This window comes from Lutra lutra, chromosome 10, assembly GCF_902655055.1.
Source record: "Lutra lutra chromosome 10, mLutLut1.2, whole genome shotgun sequence".
In the NCBI taxonomy this organism is placed as follows: Eukaryota; Metazoa; Chordata; class Mammalia; order Carnivora; family Mustelidae; genus Lutra; species Lutra lutra.
This window is the reverse complement of record NC_062287.1, coordinates 99,780,982-99,803,926: the sequence shown is the minus strand read 5'-3', so window position 1 is coordinate 99,803,926 and position 22,945 is coordinate 99,780,982. Positions and strand designations below refer to the sequence as shown.

The following is a 22,945-nucleotide window of genomic DNA, read 5'->3' as shown; positions in this document are numbered from 1 at the left end:
AGATTCTCCCTTTACCCTTTCCCCTCACTCATGAGATCTCCTTCTCTCTCTCTCTCTTGCTCTTTCTCTCTCTAAAGTAAATAAATAAATCTTTAAAAGAAGGGATTTCAGAATATAACCCCAAGAATTGGAATGCGTATTATTGGATTACATAGTGTCCTTCACAACATGAAACTCCTATAATTATTTGAATCTGATACTTTCTACCAAGTCAGGAAGAACAACTCCATTGAAGGTTCATGGTCAGCTACGATGTCACAGAAGTGTCTAATAACAGAAACTGGAAGGGGAAAAACCTCCAGTCTGTGGATACAAACATTCAGGTTAGTACAGAGCAGCAGAGAACACCAGGAGACCACATGAAGAGGGACAGGGCAAGCTCCAGATCAAAACCACAAGCTTTAGGGCAGGCAAGACAGGCAGAGACAAAATGGTGAAGCACATCTAAGGCTATAGACCTTACGTACCTGTTCGTAGCTTATACTGTGTATTCCTCCACATAAAAGTGAATATACCCCAACCGATGTGTGTGTCCATATTGATATTTTCCTGAAGGAAGTAGTGCTCATGTCCAAAGACAGGATTATACTAGCACTACCACATTAAGATCATATTCTTTATGGACTTCTAGGTAAATCCAAACGCTGAGGAAAGATTTGAAGCTTTCTTTTTTTGGTCATCTGAAATCCAATTCTTGCTCCATAATTTCCTATGGTAGCTTTCCCTTCTGCATTCCTCAGAGTGTCAGTCAGAGGGTTGAGCAGCTGTTCCAAGTATATAAAACACAGCTATCGTCTTATCAATGGGGAAGGTGGTTGCAGGATGCCTGTATATAAATATACAAGATGACCACAAGAATCTGGGAGAGGGCATTTCCGCTCCCTTCAGCAATGTGGTATTTAGTGAAAGCAAGATGATAACATAGGAGCACATGAGCAGGACAAAACTCAGTGGGTGAATAGCCCCAATTTGGACACCTGGAGTAGGTTGATCACTTAGCTGTCTGCTCAGGTAAGTTTCCACAAGGGCTGCAAAGTCACAAAAACTTGATCAGTCATGGGAACCACAGAAGGGTAAACTGAAGGCCAGAAACATCTGAGCTGAAGGATGCACAGAGGACTCCACCCAGGCCATAGTAAGCAGCATAGCACAGACCCATCACCTCGTGATGGTTGTATAATGCAGGGGCTCACAGATGGCCACATAGTGGTCAGCAGCCATGAGGACAAGGACGAAGATCCCCAGGCAGCCAAATAAATGGAAAGAAAAGCCTTGTCTCATGCACTCACTGAAAGCAATAGTGGTCTTCTTCAAAAGGGCATCCACAGTTATTCTAGGGTTTAAGGAAGTATAGAAGCAATTGTCAGATTTGGATAGGTGGAAAAAGAAGTATATTGGTTTCCTGAGTGTCCACACATGTTCTTGACCTAGTAATAATCAGAAAGATACTCAACAACATCCCCAGATAGAAGCACAAGAAAGTGGCAAACAGTATTCTCTTCCTTTTTTTTTTTTTTAAAGATTTTTTATTTATTTATCAGAGAGAGAGGGAGAGAGAGCAAGCACAGGCAGACAGAATGGCAGGCAGAGGCAGAGGGAGAAGCAGGCTCCCCGCCGAGCAAGGAGCCCGATGTGGGACTCGATCCCAGGACGCTGGGATCATGACCTGAGCCGAAGGCAGCTGCTTAACCAACTGAGCCACCCAGGCGTCCCCAGTATTCTCTTCCTAATGGGAACCTGGATCAACCCACACAGAAACATTTGGTTGGTTAAGCATAACCAACATAAGGTTGGTTAAGCATCCAGCTCTTGGTTTCAGCTTAGGTGGTGATTTCCGGGTCTTAAGATCAAGCTCCTGGGGGCGCCTGGGTGGCTCAGTGGGTTAAAGCCTCTGCCTTCGGCTCAGGTCATGATCCCAGGGTCCTGGGATCGAGCCCCACATCGGGTTCTCTGCTCCGCAGGGAGCCTGCTTCCTCCTCTCTCTCTGTCTGCCTCTCTGCCTACTTGTGATCTCTGTCAAATAAATAAATAAAATCTTTAAAAAAAACAAAAAGATCAAGCTCCCTTCCAGGGTTCAGCAAGTAGCTGGACTCTGAGACTTTACCTCCCTCCCTTTCTGCCGCTCCACCATTCTCACTCTCTCTCTTTCTCGTTCCTTCTAAAATACATTCATACATACATACATACATACATACATACATACATACATACCTATTTGGCCATAAAAAAATAGGCTTGGCACTTCACCAAAATTATAACTATGCAGTAGAACTAGTATACAAAAAGGGATGAACTAAATAGTTGAGGGTGTCAATTAACTGGTATCCCTCTCTAACGGTTGTCCACGTGTGTGCACAGGAGAAGGTTAGAGGTGACCAGCTGTGTCCTGAGGTGGGTCAGTGCAGGCTAGCTCTGAAGCACAGCTTGGTCAACACTGGACATTACACTGTTGTAGACAAGCTCTAAACCACTGGATTATCATGTCCTTTAAGACGAAGTGCTAGAATCTCTCATTTCCTCAGGGTTATTAAACATTAAAGCCCCAAAGGAAGCAGGAAACTAGAAGAAAGCATTTTCTTACTTCAATTGCTTACTATTTGAACCAGATTAAATATTATAAATTTTGATTTCCTGACGCTTCCTGCATGAGAAAACGTCACACACATGGGCTGGCATGTGGAAGAGAGAGACTGACTGGCTTCAATGCAGATGGATGAGGCTGAGTCTAAACCACCTGTGACTACTCAGTGAGCAGAGAACGAACCGGATGGGAAACACATTAGAGTCTTTGCTGTACTTAGCTTCCTTCTTCTGATTTGTCCACATTAGTTTTGCATTTTCCTCCTGCCAACTCACATGATATTGTTCATTTTATTGATCTTCCCATTCTACACATGAAGATGGTCTTTCTTCTATTAACAATATTGGTCATTTTAAGCAATCTATAAACTGACAAATGTTTTGTGATGATCTTTCAAGCGATAATATCAAATCTTGCAATATTTTGGTTTATTTACCATTAGCTGCTGCAAATATAGTTTGTCCAATTTCTCTTGGTTATAAAAACTGTACTTAATGTTTTCTCCCTCATCATTTTTTTCATGCTATTCATGTTTCTTTGCATAGTGCCGCCAGAATGATGATGCCTTCTGCATTGCATTTACCTAATGTAAATCTATCTTCCTTTTCATAACATTCCATGGCACAGTCCCTTCTCTGCCTTAATCGCTGTGTTTCTTCAGGTATCTTATTTTACATGATATGAAGTATGAGCAAAAGGCCTTCCATGAAAGTTGGAAGGCTTTAAGATATTATCTGTTTTCACTAGAAAATCTTTTTTCAGAAGACTCTTCCTTTAGTTATGAGTTTTTTTAAATATTGTGCTGCAGTGTGTTTTGTGATTAATAAAAGTTATTTTTTAGAGAAGTCTTTTCTTCATACAAAATAGAGCAGAAACTACAGAGATCCCAAACACCCCCTGTCCCCTTCAGTGGGACACTCTCCCTCCAGAATGCTACACGTGTTACAATTAAATGAACCCATACCAAAACATCATGATCACCCAAAATTCAGTTCACATCAGGGCCCACCCTTGGTTTTGTACATTCTGTGGGTTTTAACATGTATGGCAACACTATCCAAAATTCAAAGACATACAGAACAGTTTTCCTACCCTAAAAATCCTAGCATCCCGCCTATTCATCTCTCCCCTCCCTAATGTTTGTGTTCCAGGGACTGATCTTTTTGCAGTTTCCATAGTTTTGCCTTTTCTAGAATGTCATATATAGATGACCCCCAACTTACAGTGGTTTGACTTGTACTTTTCCAAATTTACCATGCTATAAAAGTGATACACATGCCATAGAATCTGTACTTTGCATTTTGAATTTGGGTCTTTCTACAGGCTAGTGATATGTGGTACAATCCTCTCTTATGATGCTGGGCAGGGGCAGGGAGGTGCAGCTCCCAGTCAGCCAAGTAATCACGAGGGTCAACGATCAATACACTTACAACCATCTGTACCCATATAGCCATTCTGATTTTCACATGCAGTGCAGTATTCAATAAGTTACATAGATATTTAATGTTTATTACAAAATAGGGTTTGAATTTGATGACTTGACCCAACTCCAGCTTATAAATAATATAAGTGTTCTGAGCATAGTTAAGGTAGGCTAGGTTAAGCTATGAGGTTTGGAAGGTTGGGAGGATTTCATGCATTTAGTTTCCTGCATATATTTTCTTACTTTACTAACTCAGTTCTTCTTAGTGCTGAATAATGTTCCATTCTCCAGATGTACAAGAGTTTATTTATTTATTCACCTAGTGGGGGACATCTTGTTTACTTCTTAGGATTGCTGATTATAAATCCATCTGCCATAAATATCCATGTGCAACTGAAATGCATTAATTTTTTTTCATGTACATTGTGGTTAAATCACATCTTATTTATCCTTTGCTACTTCTCTCTCACTCCCTCTGTTTCCCTGTCATTGCAGTAAGAATAGTCTTTGGCTGTGGATCCAACTACTAATCACTCAGTTATCAATTATAGGTAGGTAGGGGTGAGCAACACATAAATTTTAATATATAGTTCTTTAACTTTATGGGAAACGATATTAATCTGGCCAATAGGTGGAATGCCAAGAAGTGTGTTTCATCATTCTGAACTGTAGTTTCTCACTCTGTCTTCACTATGTATTATCATTGATTTCAAAGGGACTTCACAAAAGCTGACGCCCAGAAACTACTTTAAAACAGATTCCTCTTGGGGCACCAGGGTAGCTCAGTTGGCTGAGAGATTGCCTTTGGATCAGGTTGTGGTGTATTGTGGGATGAAGCCCTGTACTTGGCCTCAGGTCAGAGGGGAGTCTCCCTCTTCCTCTCCCTTGGCCCGCCAAAGGGCACCGGACCACCACTCCTGTTCATGCTAGCTCAAGCTCTTTCTCTTTCTCAAATAAATAAATAAAATCTTTTAAAAATTATCAATAAATTACAGATTCTACTCTAAATACCTATTTGTTTGCACAACTGATTTCTGTGTGAACTAAAGGATGTATATATGAATGTTCTATTAGAAATTTAAATTGTTTCACTTTTCAAACATAGATTTTTTAATTTCTTATTACAAATCTTGAACAATGAAAGAATGTCTGTTATTGTGTGGTCTGACCTCTAAGTCCAATGATTTTGTAAAAGTTTCATTAAACTATTTACCTTAATAATTCACCAATCATTATAACATTGGTTTACTTGCTTTGGCTCAGTTGTTTTTCATGAAGGTTCCCCTATCTATATTATCTTAATACCTCATAAAATTCACACAGTTTTCAATTAATTTTTGTATGCAAGAATAAGGACTTGCTAACTATTACTTTAATCTTAAGTGCTATTTTTTCCATTCACTCCCCTCATGGCAGTGATGGTCCACAGATCCCGTGACCTAGTCCCCGCCTTTTTCATTCACATCTTTTCTTCCTCAGAATTGTTTAGCCAATAAACTTTTTAAAAAGATTTTATTTATTTATTTGACAGACAGAGATCACAAATAGGCAGAGAGGCAGGCATAGAGAGAGGAGGAAGCAGGGTCCCCGCTGAGCAGAGAGCCTGATGCGGGGCTCGGTCCCAGGACTCTGGGACCATGACCTGAGCCGAAGGCAGAGGTTTTAACCCACTGAGCCACCCAGGTGCCCCTAATAAACTTTTTCAAATTAACTCTGTGCTTCCTTTTAAAATAATGATGGGCACCAAACCTTTCTCATGGCTTTTTTCATCTCTGAATTTCTCAGAGTGTAGATTAAGGGATTGAACATAGGAGCAATGATGGTGTAAAATAGAGCAAATATTTTGTCCTCAGGAAAAGTAGTAGGTGGCCTAAGGTAGATAAAGATTACAGGCCCAAAAAATAAGATGACCACAGTGACATGAGACCAACAGGTGGAGAGGGCTTTGCGTCTTCCCTCAGCTGAGAGATTTCTTAAAGTGAACAATATTATCCCATAAGAAACAAATAAGACAATAAAGGTTACTAAAGCAACCATACCTGAAAAGGCAATCACAAGGACACCAGTGATGTAGGTATCAGTACAGGCCACCTTTAGCAAAGGAAAAATATCACAGAAGTAGTGATCGATTTCATTAGGACCACAGAAGGGCAAACCAATTGCAGTAGAAAATAGAGGAAAAGCATGGATGGCCCCACCAGCCCAAGCAGCTAAGACTAGGAGGTGGCATCTTTTCCTGTTCATGATAATCACATAGTGGAGAGGCTTGCAGATGGCAGCATAGCGATCAAAGGCCATGGCCGTAAGAATAAAGATTTCAGTACCGCCAAAGAAATGCATTGTTAAGACCTGTAACATGCAATTACCATAGGAGATGGTTTTTTTTTTCCGCTAACAGGTCAGTAATTAACTTGGGTGTAACTGTTGAGGTGTAGCAAATGTCTATGAAGGATAAGTGGCTGAGGAAGTAGTACATGGGTTGGTGAAAAAGAGGACTCCATTGAATGGAGACAAGGATCAGAAGATTTCCTGCCAATAGGGCAACATAACAGAGTAAGAAGAGCACAAAGCAAAATATTTGTATGCTCTGGTCATACGAAAGTCCTAGAAGTATGAATTCGGAGATGTTCCTTTGGCTTTTCATATATTTGGATTTGCTGTAAACTTCCGTAAGGACTTATGTTTCTGAAAGAAAGAAAACATAATTAAAGGTGAAAATTAACTGTAGGAACACAATAATATAAAATTTTAAAATGTATGTTGACACAGAGCTAAGACATTCTTGATTTACTGAATTAAATGGCTTTTCTCTTTATTCTCTTTTATAACTCTACTATGAAATAATTTATAATTACATATTTTACTCAAAATTACTAGTAATTACTTAAAATATTTAAATATTATCCTGAAAATACATTTTATTACTGCTAATAATATGTTTCAATAAAGGACTTCTGATTATATTATTTAGTCTAAAACAAGGCAAGAATTTTTCCATATTTCCCAGTTGTCATAAGTTTTACATGAAATCAACTTTCCTTCCTTTAATATTATCTTAGAAAATTCCCTTAATTTTGGGAATGAATCTATAGAAATGTACATCTCTTTAAACAGCCAGTATGAACTACTGAACTTTTATGCAGAGCATAGAATACTTTCCTACATGGTCAAACATTGTCAATGAGTCATGTTAAACCAATGGAACTGCTCTTACATCAAAAGGTAAAGACTCTTTGAATACAGCATTAGAAAAAGAAGCATTTAATGACTGAAATTTTGAAAACAATTTAGGAAACTCATTCATGTGTTATTTTTATATTTCATGAGTTAAATAAAATAAAAAAAAATGCTGTCATTGAAGTTTGTGATGGCAATTGATAAAGGAAAGATAAGATGGTTGAATTGCCCAAATATATTGGAATTATGTATATTTCCTGGCTTTTACTGAATATTTCATATTTTAGATACAACCTAAAACTCAAATGCCAATAAAAGGAGATAATACTGAAAGTAACTTGAAGACAAACTTTCTGATGAGTAAGAACTCATTGATATTGTGCATAAATGAATAAATGAAACATTCAGGAATTTGCATCTCTGCCTCTAATATATACTTTAAAAAAAATTATTTTTACTAACATATAATGTATTATTTGCCACAGGGATACAGGTCTGTGAATCATCAGGCTTATACACTTCACATCACCCGCCATAGCACCTGTCCTCCTCAATGTCCATAACCCAACGACCCTCTCCACACCCCCGTCCCCCCAGCAAACCTCAGTCTGTTTTGTAAGATTAAGAGTCTCTTATGGTTTCTTTCCCTCCTGATCCCATCTTATTTGTCAGAGAGAGATGGTACAAGCAAAGAAAGAGGCAGGCAGAAGGAGAAGCAGGCCCACTGAGCAAGGAGCCTAAGGCAGGACTGGATCCCAAGACCCTGGGATCATGGCCTGAGCTGAAAGCAGATGCTTAACTAATTGAACCACCCAGGTGTCCCTCTGATTTTATTTATATATATATATAGTCAGTGCAAAATGAGTGAAGGATAAGAAGCTCTTCTAAGAGCTATTTTACACACTAATTAGAAAATATCTGATTGTAGTAGGTTTGCAAAAACTAACTCTAATTAGGAAATACCTGATTGTAGTAGGTTTGCAAAAACTAACACACCTTCTACCTTGGTCTGAATCTCAAGTGACAGACATATCTGGGCCTCCAGATGTCTAATAAAAAAACAAAACAAAACAAAAACGAAGTGATTTTGTTGCAATATTGTTTAGCAACCATGATCTGTAGAGACTTACAGATTTAATATCTGTTATTGAGAGTCTTGAAGAAGATTTTAGATGGCACAATGTTGACAGCTATGGTATTTTTAGAATGATCTGTACCATAAGACATCCATTCTATTTTAAATTATTATTTAGAATTCTAACCTCATAAAATTAGAAAATTTTAATTTGTTGCCACTTTGCTTTCAGTATCAAAAATAAGGATCCTTATCCTCCTTATATACCAAAATAAAATAATTATGTAACAGAGTGTTCAGCAGTTAAGTTACTAAGGAGCATTGAAACGATTCAGGAGAGTGAGGATCATTGACCTATCTTCTACTTATTGTAACTGATACTACTCTTTGTATATGAGGTAAAACAATGCTAATTTTTAGAAATACCTAGTTACTAAAACAAATTGATTTATACGCAACTTTTACATTCTAAGTAGAATGTGAACAATAGAAATGTGAAAACCATTTGATCAATTCAAATCTCTGATTCTAAACAGGAGACATATCAAGCTTCTGAGTAGCTTCTCGAGATTGAAAAGTAACACACTGTAAATATTAAAAGACAGAAATCCTGTTTCTTCCTTAATCTGGGGCTGTCCTTCATGGGAGAGAACTGAGAGGGATGTCATGAAGGACAGTATGGAAAAACTCTTTTGATTCTTCCTCTGAACAAAAAAGAAAATGCGAGACAATTGGTTAACAGGTGCCCTGGCTTTCTGAATGTTTACCTAGGTGAAGATGTATGGAATATTTAATATACAAAAGGATTCCAGGGTTCACTGATTCTAAAACATTTGAAATAATTTGCCTTCAGTTTTACAAAAATGCAATTCCTCATCAGGATTTGCTTGTTTTCCAGATCACCATTGGAATTTCCTCTCTAGTAGCTCAAAACTCCAGCCTGTATTCTGAGGAAACTTGCTTTATGATCCATGCTTTTAGCAGAGGTAAAAAGGAAGAGAGGAAAAATCATTGAAGAGATTTACTTTCATCAAACAATATAGTGATACTGAGCACACCCCTCTCCATGGAAAAATTGAAGGCATAATTGGTAAATAAAGACTAGAGGCAACCACTGAACAAGGGGTTGAAACAGTAGCAAAACAGAAAGGGGTAGAAACGCTGAGGCATCTCAAATCAACTGACCAGTGTGATCCTTGAGCAAATGGCTTCATGCCTCCTCTTTCTCACTTCACAACTAAGATATCATTATAAAATTCAGAATTTTAGTGATGAATACATGAGGTACCAAAGAATAGACAGTGACGTGTGTGCTTCAAAACTGTTACTTCTGTTTTACAGTCTTTCCTTTCTGAGTCATAAGTTTAGGACCATAGATTGTCATATGTGCACACACAATCAACGGAAAAATGAAGGAAATAAGAAAGAACATTCATAACAGGGATTTAGCAAATGTGATCCTGGGAAAGTCCAATTTAAAATCTGTTGCTGAAACTCTGTTAATGTCATCATTAATTGGTTATCTTTGCCTGTTTCTTAACACTGATCACTAGTCTTTTTCTCTACAAAAGCTACTCAAATGATCCCTTAAGTGTTTGGTATTATTGAATACAAAATATGTGTTCCTTTTGGATCATGCTGTTCATAAAGGAATAGAAGCTCTTACATATAAATAGAAGATTCTACCAGAATTTCAAACTTTTAAATTTGAGTAATAAACTCATACTGTAACAGAACATAAAAACTCCTAGTGTAATAAAATATAGCATATTATGAACTTACCTTAGTTGGCTTAGTATAAACTTGTCTATTTTAGGAAGGCAAATGTTTTGAAATATGGGAAAGTCAGGCATAAACTGGTCTATTTCATAATAGGAATATGGAGGACTGCCTGTGAAAGTGATTTGTGATCACAATGAAATTCACTGCCAATATATATACACTTTATCTAACGCTATTACTTTTCTCGCTGAAAATGGGAATTTTGCTTACAACTAATGTGCCATTAAGTCCGAAGAATCCTAAAACATGTATATAGTAATCAAATTATTATGGGCTACAAGAGAGGTTATATACTTGAGAATGAAATTACATAGAATAAATAAAAAGAACACACGATTAGCCTAGCATATGTGTGGTGGGACTCTTCCCAAACCAAGGTGACAAGGGTAGTTCACTAAGCATTAGATCTGAGTGGCTGTCTGGTTAGATTTGGGGCTGCACCAGGAAGCATTCTGTCCGCAGAAACTCACTCTGCCAGTTTGTGTCTTGTACCAAAATCTGAAGTCAAATGCAGAGAGTTCAGTCCCAGAATTCAAACACATCCAGATGAATTCTCTGCACATATTTCGACAATTTCAACAAGTCTTAACCTTCTACAGTTTGCAAGGGAAGTGGACTTCCAATATTTACTAAGATTCAATGATGTAAGAAGTGAATCTTCATCTCTCAGGAAAGCAGTTTGGACATTTTGAAAGCTGATTTAGCTTCTTAATAACAGCTCAGAAGAAAAAAAAAAAGCAAAATGGGTTTTTATATGCCTGCAGAAGCTAACACAATTATTTAGGTCTTAGGAAACATCCATTTATTTTATGCCTATGCCTGAAGACTATTCGGTTCAGAGGAACAGAATAGAAATTTAAGTGGTAATGCAAGAATTAATAGGTCTATGAAATCTTTATGTAATTATATTCCCAAAGGCATTTCTAGACATTTTGGACCAAGTGTTGCAAATCCACCATCCACAGTAATGTGCTTGATACTCTTGGGTATAAACTTACCACATTTTCCTATCTAGAAAAAAAAAAATTGGCCTTTCTTTCCCTGAAGGCCCCAAAATGCTGTATTCTAACTTCCCTGTGCTCTTCCAGTTTTCTGAAGAATAGGAGGGAAATCATAGCCTATCATAGTATCAGTTTAACTTTCAGGAAAATCTGAGATGAAGTAGGACAAGGAGAACAGAAAACAGTGACTCACAGTCTTTTTTTTGTTTTGGAAGTTATCAATATATTTGGTGTGCAGGGCAGGTAGAAAAATAAAATCAATGGTTTGTGATATTATAATTAGTATGACATTACCATTGATGGATAAGCTGTTGGAAATTGGGTGAGAAATAAAAGATAAGAATAAACATGCATTCTCTTTAAGTTGGCAGTGAGGAAAAGCAAAAAAGATGGAAAAAATCAGATGAAAGAAGCCAAGTACAGCAAAGCCTTTAATGTGTTTCCCATCCGGTTCCTTCTCTGCTTACTGGCTAGTCACAGGTAGTTTAGACTCAGCCTCATCTGCCTGCACGGAAGCCAGTCAATCTTTCTCTTCCACATGCCAGCCCATGTGTGTGATGTTTTCTCATGCAAGAAGGATCAGGAAGCCAAATTTTATAATACTTCATCTGTTTCATATCAATCTACCTAGCAAAAGGATAACAAAATTTACTGAGAGATTGTTGGTTGGATTAAGCTCATTACATTACTTCTTGTTCATGATAATGCATATTTTGACACACATATTATTAGCTTCACTATGTAGATAAAAACACAGAAGGTTCTAAATGTTGAATAACTAGTTCAAATATCCAGTAAGCAACTGAAGCAAGAAAATGTGTTATTTTAGCTCAGTGCTTCCTTTGGGGTTTTAAATGCCTAATAACCCTGAGAAAATGAGAGATTATTGCACTTTATCTTAAAGGATGTGATAACCCAGTGATTTAGAGCTTGTCTACACCAGCATTATGTCCAGTGTTGACCAAGCTGTGCTCCAGAGCTATCCTGCACAGATCCACCACAGGAGACAGTAGGTCATATTTATAACCTTCTCCTGTGCACATACACGTGGACAACCCTTAGAAAAGGGAACCAGTTAATTCACATCCTCAACTGTTTAGTTCATCTCTCTTTGTATACTAGCTCTGCTGCATAGTTGTAATTTTGATGGAGTGCCAACCATCTTTTTTTTTTAATGGACACTATTTTTTTAAGATTCATTTACTTATTTTAGAGTGGGGGAGAAGGATGGAAAAAGAGAGAGAGAATCAGTATGGAGGAGGGGCAGAAGGAGATGAAGACAGATTGTCAAGCTGCCTCCATACTGAGTGCTGACCCCTGGGAGGGGCTTGATCTCATGACCCCGAGATTACTACCTGAGCCAAAACCAGCAGTTGGATGCCGAAACAACTTCGCCACCCAGGCACCCTTATTTGGACACTTTCTTGTTTACATACATTTAAAAAATTTTTTCTTGTAATCCAAGGTCATAAAGATCTTCTCCATATGTTTTTGTTTGTTGCTTTTTTTTTTTCCTTTTGCATTTCACATATGATTCTAAGATCCATTTTTTTTTAAAGATTTTATTTATTTATTTGAGACAGAATGAAAGAGCACTCCCCTGATACTGGGGAGTATCAGGCAGTAGAGGAGCCTGATGTGGGGCTCAATCCCAGGATGCTGGGATCATGACCTGAGCTGAAGGCAGAAGCTTAACTGACTTAGCCACCCAGGCAACCCCTAAGATCCATTTTTGATAAATCTGTACAGCTGTGATATATAGATAAAAGGGTGTTTTTTTTGCCTTTTTTTTTTATTGTTTTGTGCCATAGATACAGATGCACAGTATTTCCACTATCATTTGTGGCAAAGATTTTTTTTCATGACTGAATTGAGTGCAGACTGTTGTTGAGATTAGTTGACTCTAAGTGTGTGGGTCTATTACTGGGCTCTCTAGTTTGCTTTGTTGGTCTTCTCAGGTATCTTTATGGAAATGCCACATAATTTTGAACACAGCAGTTTTGTAACATTGCTGGAAATCAGATAGTGTAAGTTCTCTAACTTTTTTTTTTAATTATTGGACTTAATTTACAGTCCTCGTATTTCCATATATGTTCTGAATCAATTTTGACAAAATTTTAAATATATGCCTATACGTTTGTTTGAGAATGCTTGAATCTGGAGATTCCTTGGGGAGAATTTAGGTCTTAATAATGTTGAATCATCTGTCCATGAACACAGTAGTTTTTCTATTTATTAATGTATTTATATTCTTTGAACAGATATTTTGCTTCCGGAGTACATGTATGCTTTATATCATGTTACAGTCATTCTTAATTAATTTATAATTTTAAGACACTGGGATATTACAAAGGGGATTTTTAAAATTGAATTTTTATTTTTTCATTACTAGTACAAACTATGCAGTTGACTTTCATATGTTGATCTTTTATATCCTTCAGTGATGCTAAATTCACATTAAAAAGTAAAACTAAAAGTTGTCCATATGCACAGTGAAGTGATTGTCTATATAAAAATTTATAAGGAATGCTCATATAAGCTAGTATAATGATATGTCTCACAGAAATGCTGAACTAATACATTGAGAAAACATTTGTTTCTGTTCTTTTAAAAGAGTTTGTATGGAATATGTATTACTGTTTTATTTAAAGTTTGGTAGAATTCACCATTGAAGCTACCCAGACAGAAGTTAAGGGGACAAAACAATATATTAATTTTTTTCTATATATCAATTTTTTTCAAAACAATATATCAATTATTTTTCAAATTTTTTTCAAGACTATTGAAAAAAATATCTATTATCTTTTATTTTATAGCATTTATTTATTTATTTATTTATTTATTTATTTATTGGAGAGACAGAGAGAGACAGAGGAGGAAGCTGAGGGAGTGGTAGAAGGAGAGCTAGGGAGAGAATCCCAAGCAGGTCCATACTCATGACCTTGAGATCATGACCTGAGCCAAAATCAACAGTCAGATGCTTAATCGATTAAGCCTCCCAGGTGCCCTGAATATCTACTATTTTTTAATGTAAGTTTTTAATGTAATTTTAATGTAATTTATATCAAAGAATTTGTCCATCTTATCTAATTGTTGAATATATTGGTCTTATGATCATTATATTCCCTTATTATCCTTCCAAAATCTGTAGAATGTGTAATGATATTGCCTCTATTGTTAAAAAAAAATGTTCAGTAATCAATGTTCTATAAGTATCCTAGAAATCAATATCTAGGAATATAAAAGCAAATTAAAATCCAAATATGGAATAGGATATAATAATTTATTAATAAATTTGTAAATTAATCAAGTCAAAGATATAGTTAGCAGCCTTAAATAATTAAAACAAACAAACAAACAAACAAAAGTGTGGGGGATGAAAACCTTCCCTTCCCCTTTATAGGTTCCTTGGCTGATCTAATAATTAAATTGATTTAGAAGAGATTTACAGTAGGAAAAAGAAACTTAATTTTGTATACATAGGAATTCCAAAGATATGAGACTCCCTGACCATCAGGCAATCAAGATTTATGCCAACCTGGCCTGAGAAGAAGGCAGTAGAAATCCAGAGCTATAAAGAGGAAGAAGAAAATTCACAAGAAGATAGAAAAGCAAATGTTTGGTAAACAGATGTTTGTCCTCTTTGGTAAGTCTTTCTGATATAAAAATTTATCTGTTGTTAGCTCTCTTCCTGATAGAGGTACTCTACCTAAATTCTTTTAGGAACTCAAAGGAGAGATAAAACAACTCTTCCTGGGTCTGTTAGAACTTATTGTCTCCATGCTAAAGGGGCATATTCTGGGGTCACATTCTTCTCCCCCTCAAAAGCAAAGGTTGGTTCTCTGAAAAGATTAATAAAACTAAGAAAAACTTATCAAGATCAATAAAGAGAAAAAGCACAAATTACCAATATGAGGACTGGAACTTATGTATTGGTAGTAGAAGTGTAAAATTGCACAAACATTGAAATACAGTTTGACAGCATCTACTCAAGCTATAGTAAGCTATGTTCTATTAATTCTACATTCAGATATTTGTTTAAAATTCCATGAAATTGCATGACTAGCCCGAGCGTCATCAGTTAAATGTAGATCTAGCTTCATTAGATATGGGATCACACCTGGTCTTGGAGAAAGAATAGGTCACATGACCATATGGCTCAGTCTTAAATATGTCAGATTTTATTTGTAATAAATTTCAAAAAGCAGCTGACAAATTTAACAAAAGTAGAGGAGAGTCTTTGGACTTAAAGTGAAGTCACAGAGCCATTTCAGGTTCAGATCCAAAAACTCTAAGGCCAGACTTCTTATAAGATAGACCCCCCCTTGTATGAAGCCCAGGGGGGCAGGAATCTTAGCAAACTGGATAGATCAGGTACTCTTCAGAGTCTCAGATGCCAAAGGCTACTTTCAGTAGTTCTAAGAATTCTGTGTGAAACCTCCCAATTTAGATTCAGAGCTGAATTCAATTTTGGTTTGATTGTTTGGAAAAATTGAATGGAGAGCCTGTGAAAAGCATATTTGCATGAAAAATAAGACGTAGTTTGATAAAGAACTAATTACAAACGAAGAAGGAGCTCTTGAGAAAGACTTCATACTGTAACAAAGCTTTAGAAGGCATATGTTTAAGTAAAACATGGTATATTGTCCATCTTTATGTTTAAGATATAATTGTGGTACAGAGAGATCATTATACATTTGTTATTTCATGAATTTATCATAGAATTTACAACTGAGGAAAGCCAAGAACTAAATGATATCAGTGAAAGCAAAATATTTAATTAAGTTTAAAATTTGGGGGTATAAAATGGTAACAGTGCTTGGCAATCCAATCAAAAGATGTTGCACACTTGAAGGGGGATAGACCCTGGCAGACCTTGAACATGGTGAGTGAAAGCAGCCAGGCCACTCTACAGGGCAAACAATGGCTTCCAAGATCCTTTCTTCCTTTGAAGGAAAACATGATACCAGGGCACATTTCTACTGCTCAAAAAGAAGAGCCATTCAAGCCCAAACTTGGCTTCAGAACAAAATGGAGAACATCATCTCCATTTCGTTATCAATAGGTGGCCCCAGCTGAAAAGGGAACCAAACACCTGTGCTTCTTTTTAAAGTTATGAGGGCTGCTGGAGGAGAGGTGGGTGGGGCATTGGGTAACTGGGTGATGGGAGTTAAGAAGGGCACTTGATGTAATGAGCACTGGGTGTTATAAGCAACTGATAAATTAGTCAACACTATATCTGAAACTAATGATGTAGTATAATTTGGCTAATTGAATTAAAACAAACAAACAAACAAACAAAACACAGATTGATTACTGTTGCCCATAGACAAGAAGGGAGTGCAATTTTTGGAAACTTGAAGTTCAGAGAGCCTGGAAAAGCTTACCCGTCCTACTGCTTAACATCTCCAGATAAGGTACTTAAATTCTCTAAAATCCCCCCAAAAATAACAAAATATAATCACTTATAGGATACTTACTACTGTTAAACCCCAAATTTCAACTGAGTAATTTAAAAGATCCAACTGCCTCCTTTGAATGATTCCTGAATCAGGCAGCATCCTACCTAGGAAATGGAAAAGAGGTACAGAGAACTGCAGAAAAATAAAAGATTTTAAAGGCAGAGAAGTAGCATAGAAAAGGAAATCATTAACAAAGAATGCACTGTTTTAGGCAAAGTTGCCCTCCTGATGGGGACAGAAGGGATCTATTAGTAAATTTTGTACTGCTGGCCAGGAAATTCCATAATAGTTATATCCCAGAAGTGGCTGAAAAGATAGGTTAGGTAGTAAGCATTGCTTTGATGACTTGGGGTCTTAAACTTAATGACTCCAATTTTGGTCTGTGATTTTCTTTTTAACACTATTTACCAAGAATTAGATTACCCTGTGGTCTAAGTTCAAAGGCACACAGCTAGTCTGTCATAATTAGGAGCTTAAATATCTTCATCATATACAATGGCATGTCATATCCCATTGGGACCACATGAATGTGAGAATGAGAACATACTCTAATCACTGCAGCTGTCATATTGAACTGGACTGAAATATTGGGACCCATATCTAGGAAAGACTCTCCAACTTCCTCTGATTTAGCGGACAGTCCAATTTTCCTTATGAGGGACTCAATTCAGATTATATTTCATTTTACAGTAAAAAAAATCTGACCATGAAGTAAAATAAGACTATTTTGTGTAAGTTCAGATCTAGCAACTAGTCTAAGAGGTATTCAATAGAATCTAAATGCTTTGTGAAACTTGGTTTTTTAGGTACAAGGGAAGGAATGAACTCTTTGAAACTAAGATTTTTGGGGGCAGGTGATTCACAAAAGCCATGATATGGAACAACCGAAGTAGATGAGTGAATAAAATACATATGTATATATCTTATATATATCTATATCTTATATCTATATATATATTTAACCATGAGAAAGAAAGAAATACTGTCACTTATGGCAGCAGGGGTAGAACTTGAGGACATTATGCTAAACAAAATAAGCCAAAGAAAGAGAAATAGTGCATTGTATCAGTTATATGTGCTATCTTAAAAAAAAATCATCTCATTTGATCAGAAAGTAGAAAAGTAGTTTCCAGGAGGAGTTGGAGGAACCAGGAGAGGTTGTTGATAGAAGTTGATAAATAGATATGAGTATAGATCTGAGAATCTAATGTGTAATGTCATGACTGTAATTGACAAAATTGTTATATACATGAAATTTTCTAAGAGAGAAGAACTTAATTTTTTTAGAAAGATAAATATGTGATAAGATAAAGATATGGGAGGTGATAGGTGCAGTGATTAACAAAATGAGGCAACCCATTTATAACAAGAAAAAAAAGGTTGTTTTGAAGTATCGAGGACATGTAGTAACATAATCCTGGGCATCTCTCTGGTGTTGAGCAGAATATTAAAAGAGCCTAGAAGTGTCACAACCAGCCTTCTTGAAGGATGCTTAGACACAGATGAAGGGTTGAAGAAAAGGTGAGGGACCTGGAGATGGTGCTGGGGCAGGAAGTCATGTACAACTATGTCACCCAAGCTAGTTTTGGACTCTGATCTTTCCCTTTAGATCCATCCAAGATGTATAAGCTTCTGCCAGCCTGATAATTTCATAATCTTGGGTCTAATATAGTGTGCCTGGGTAGTATGAATGTTTAATAATAGGTTGAGATATTCCCTTAAAAAAGGTCCTGATGATGTATTTTAAATTATCAATAACTTCCAGTACACATATACACATTAGATCTTTATACTTAAAAATAATCCAAATACTTTTTGGAAATATAATTACATTAAACCATAGCAAAGAGAACTATGATAAATAACCCATCAGAGGAAATTCTGTGGAATGGGTAGAATGCTTCCCCTGGTATTTTAGAGGTTTTCATGGCTAAAAAAAGAAAAACAAAGTATTAATTATATATGTGAAAAGATCTAAGAGTTAAAACATCCAAAGAGGATCCTGGCATCCAGAGACAGACACTACTGCCTCTATGTTTTTTCTTGGATTTTGCCTTGGCACTGGGGCAGGAACACCAAAGTCAATCAAACTCTGGAAGCAATCCAATCATTCCGCTGAGAAAACACAAGTGTTTGGGCAGAGAGAAATGTCCAGACAAATGGGAACCAAAACACAAAGCTGAGATTGGATTAAATTTTTTAGGTTCTTCTAGAAAATCTTTTTCATGCATCTCCTCTTCATGTTATTTACTAAGATGATTTTCCATTTCCTTTTTTTTTTTTTTTAATTTATTTATTTGGCAGACAGAGATCACAAGTAGGCAGAGAGAGAGGGTGGAAGCAGGATCCCAGCCGAGCCAAGAGCCTGATGCAGGGCTCAATTCCAGGACCCTGAGATCATGACCTGAGTCGAAGGCAGAGGCTTAACCCACTGAGCCACCCAGGCACCCTGATGATTTGCCATTTTCATTCATTTCCATGATTTGTGCACAGGGTTTTTTGACTGAAATTTGAGCTCTTATTTGTCTTTTGTTTATGTTTTTCTTGAATACATAAGAAAGACTCTGGATCTGATGAACACTGACTTTCCAACCAATTTCTGGCATTTTATGATTCAATTCCTTTATGGATTTTTTTAATAGTCAAATATGTAGAAGAGCATTGAGTATATTTTTAATATCCTGAGTAACTGATTTCACTTCATCTTTACTAGTTTATTTTTATTTCCAATGTGAAGTCAAGAGAGTTAAAGCCAGAAAATAACTTTAAATCAGTTTTTATTATGCAAACTTATTGACATGTAATTAATTTCTAAATACAACTTGAGTTCATTTAGGTGAAGATGTTATCAAAACTTGGTCTTAAAATAGTGGATTTTAACTACTCCTTAGTTATACAGAATGTCTAATCATGTGGTCTAGCCACCAAACCTAATTTTTCTAATACAATTATTATTAAAATTTTCTTTGTTACATCACAACTCACAGCTTATATAACATTGTCTTAACTGTGCACATAAATGATTTTGTGACTGTAAACTTGTTCTTACCATCTCAAAGCCCACAAAATTAACTATGTCTTAAACTTATTTTTTGTATGATTAAATTAATATTTTCTTATACCTATTATTGAATTCTATGTCCCAAGTTCTGTCATAAACATGATTCCAGTTGAACAAGTACACTTTGAGAAGGTTCCCTCCCTCTCCTAAGCATATATAGCTGGTCCTTTGTTTTGTTAAAAAGATGTTGAGCTCTGATATTTGACACCAAGTTTTTCTCATGGCCTGTTTCATCTCTGTATTTCTCAGCGTATACATTAAGAGATTGAACATAGGAGCAATGATGGTGTAAAACAAAGCAAATATTTTATCTTCAGAGAAAGTGGTTGGAGGTCGAAGGTAGGCAAAGATTGAAGGCCCAAAATATAAAGCTATCACAGTGATATGAGACCCACAGGTAGAGAGGGCTTTGCGTCTTCCTTCAGCTGAGTGATGTCTTAAACTGAATAATATAATAAGAAGAAAACAAAACTACAAATGTCACTAAGGTAACCAGTCCTGAATTGACAACCATAAGGACATCTGTGATGTAGGTATCCATACAGGCCACATTTAGCAAAGGAAAAATATCACAAAAGTAGTGATCAATCTCATTAGGACCACAGAAGGGCAACCTGATTATCATAAGAAATTGAGGAAAGGAGTGGACAGCCCCACCAGCCCACTCAGCCAAGACCAGGAGATGGAACCTTGTCCTGTTCATGATAAGCAGGTAGTGGAGAGGTTTGCAGATGGCAGCGTAGCGATCAAAGGCCATGACTGTAAGGATTAAAACTTCAATCATTCCAAAGAAGTGCATTGTAAAGACCTGTATCATGCAACTACCATAGGAGATGGTTTTTCTTTCCACTAGCAGGTCAGCAATGAATTTAGGTGTAATGCTAGAGGTATAGCAGATGTCCATAGAGGATAAGGGGCTGAGGAAGTAGTACATGGGTTGGTGCAAAAGAGGACTGCATCGAATGGAGACAAGGATCAGAAGGTTTCCTGCCAAAAGGTCAACATAACAGAATAAGAAGAGCACAAAGCAAAATATTTGCATGTTCAGGTCATACGAAAGTCCCAAGAGAATGAATTCTGAGACATTCCTCTGGCTCTCCATGTGTTTCAAACTGGCATAGATTATAAACAGATGGGTTAAATATCTGAAAAGAAAAATAGGAATCTGCATAAAAAATTAGCACCATGGCAACAATACTATAAACTTTACCAAAAAGCAAATTGATATCATTGAATAAATATTTATTCCTGATGCCTAGATTTATGCTTCTTTTTTGCTTCTCTTATTTTAGAAATCTGTTGTAAATAGTTCTATACCAGGAAAACTGATGTAATTTTCAACATTACCGTCCATGATGATGGAATAATCAAATGTTAGGTTGATGTTAAAGCAATAATTTTATTATTATTAGTTGTGTTAATTAGATAACAAAAGGACGATAATTCACATAGTTAACAAATTTTGCACATTTTAAGATGTACATGTTTCTGCCTAGGTGAAACTCTTTTTCTTTCAGGATGATTTGGACAAATTCTGTTTTATTTGGGCGTGTATCATCAGGAATGAAAATTTATTAAAAATATATCAGTTTGTGGAATGCCAGGGTGCCTCAGTTGGTTAAATGTCCAACTCTTGATGTTGGCTCAGGATGATCTCAGGGTCGTGAAATTGAGTCCTGTATTAGGCTCTGTGCTGGGTGTGGAGCTGCTTAAGATTCTCTCCCTCTCCCTCTGCCTCTACCCCCACCCCTCCCTCTGTGTGTCTCTCCCTCTTTGAAAAAATAAATAAATAAAAATATAAAGGATTATCTTTCTTGCCTTCTGGATAATCACTATCAACTGCACATTTTTTTTTTTTAAGATTTTTTATTTATTTATTTGACAGAGAGAGATCACAAGTAGACGGAGAGGCAGGCAGAGAGAGAGAGAGAGGGAAGCAGGCTTCTTGCTGAGCAGAGAGCCCGATGTGGGACTCGATCCCAGGACCCTGAGATCATGACCTGAGCCGAAGGCAGCGGCTTAACCCACTGAGCCACCCAGGCGCCCGATCAACTGCACATTTTAAACTAAAATATTTTCAGGCACATTAAAAGCAAAGAATTTTGAAAACAGTGCAGCAAATAATCTGTCAAAGGATTCAATTTGTAAAAAAAATAAAGAATGAAGTTTTTATTTCTCCTATTTACATTTCACTAGCTAAACAAAAATTGTTTTAAATTAATCTAAATTTGTGATTGCAAGTGAAAAATGAAAGATAAAAAGAAATCTCCCAAGTATATTTACACTGTTTATATTTCATGACTTTTGCTAGGAACTTCAGTATTTTAAACATGATCTAGGGAATAAAATTCAACAAAAGAAGATGATGCAAAATGTAGCTCCAAGAGAGATTTGTTTCAACACTCAGCAACTAGATATTACATCAATGAATGGATCAAAGATTCACAAATTTGCATCTTTTGTGGAATCTTGAGACTTTATATACAGAGACAGAGTTTAGGATGGACAGAATATACTCTGGGAGCTGTTTTAGCCAACACTGAGGAATTAAATGTCACTCAATGAGATGCAGACACTATAGCACAGCTTCCACCTTTATCTAACCTGATGTAACTACCATATCTGGCCACCTGTGTGAATATTTTAGAAACACAGAATACTACTATAGCAAAGGTATTTAGACGACATCAAATCCACCAAAAATTCAAAGCGTATGACTTTAAGGTCATTTTTAGAGGTAACTGGTATAGCATTTTTGAACAATGTATACTATAATAAACTCATTCTGTTTTAATTTATCATTCAACTCTAATTTCATCAAGAAGAACAAAAGTCCATCTGTTTTTACTATGACTTTGGTAACACTATCAGGCTTCCTGACCTCTCTCTTGTTTTTAATAAAGCAAACATAATTATCAGTTCACAGTGTTTGAGAGTGAATGGTACTTAAATAGAGGTTAATACTTTTATGATTCATTGATCAATTTTCTCCTTACCTTATTACAGCCAGTGCTGATTCCTAATTTAGGAGATGGCATACCATTTGTAGAGAGATGTGTTTGCCTAAAACAAATTGACTCAAAGTTAATTGGTAGATAAACAACTTAAAGTGGACGTCACTTATGTATCCAAACACTGGGTTTCCAATAAAAGAGATGCAGATCAAGATAATTAGGTAATTTAGCATCAAAATATAATATCATGTGGAGGACAGATATCTTGATTCCCTCTCAGTCCAGAGCTTCAGCCCATGCTTGTGGGCAGTATGAGATATTGGGGTGTCCTGCAGACCAGCAGTGAGAAGATGCATTTTGAATTCTCATCCCATTTATAAAAAAAAAAAAATTTGTACAAGATAACAGATTACTGATCACCTAATCTAC

At 36.4% G+C, this 22,945-nt stretch overlaps 2 protein-coding genes across 2 annotated transcripts; both read right to left on the bottom strand.

Moving 5' to 3' along the window:
- Positions 1-5,729: 5,729 nt before the first annotated feature.
- LOC125078581 (olfactory receptor 4P4-like) lies at positions 5,730-6,648 on the bottom strand. Its single transcript, XM_047691470.1, is given in 2 exon segments — positions 5,730-6,389; positions 6,391-6,648. Coding segments are annotated over 2 exon segments (918 nt in total).
- Positions 6,649-19,601: 12,953 nt separating this feature from the next.
- LOC125079824 (olfactory receptor 4P4-like) lies at positions 19,602-22,605 on the bottom strand. The gene is given in 3 exon segments (XM_047693557.1): positions 19,602-19,989; positions 19,991-20,707; positions 22,559-22,605. Coding segments are annotated over 2 exon segments (1,062 nt in total). The 5' UTR covers positions 20,665-20,707; positions 22,559-22,605.
- Positions 22,606-22,945: the final 340 nt, after the last annotated feature.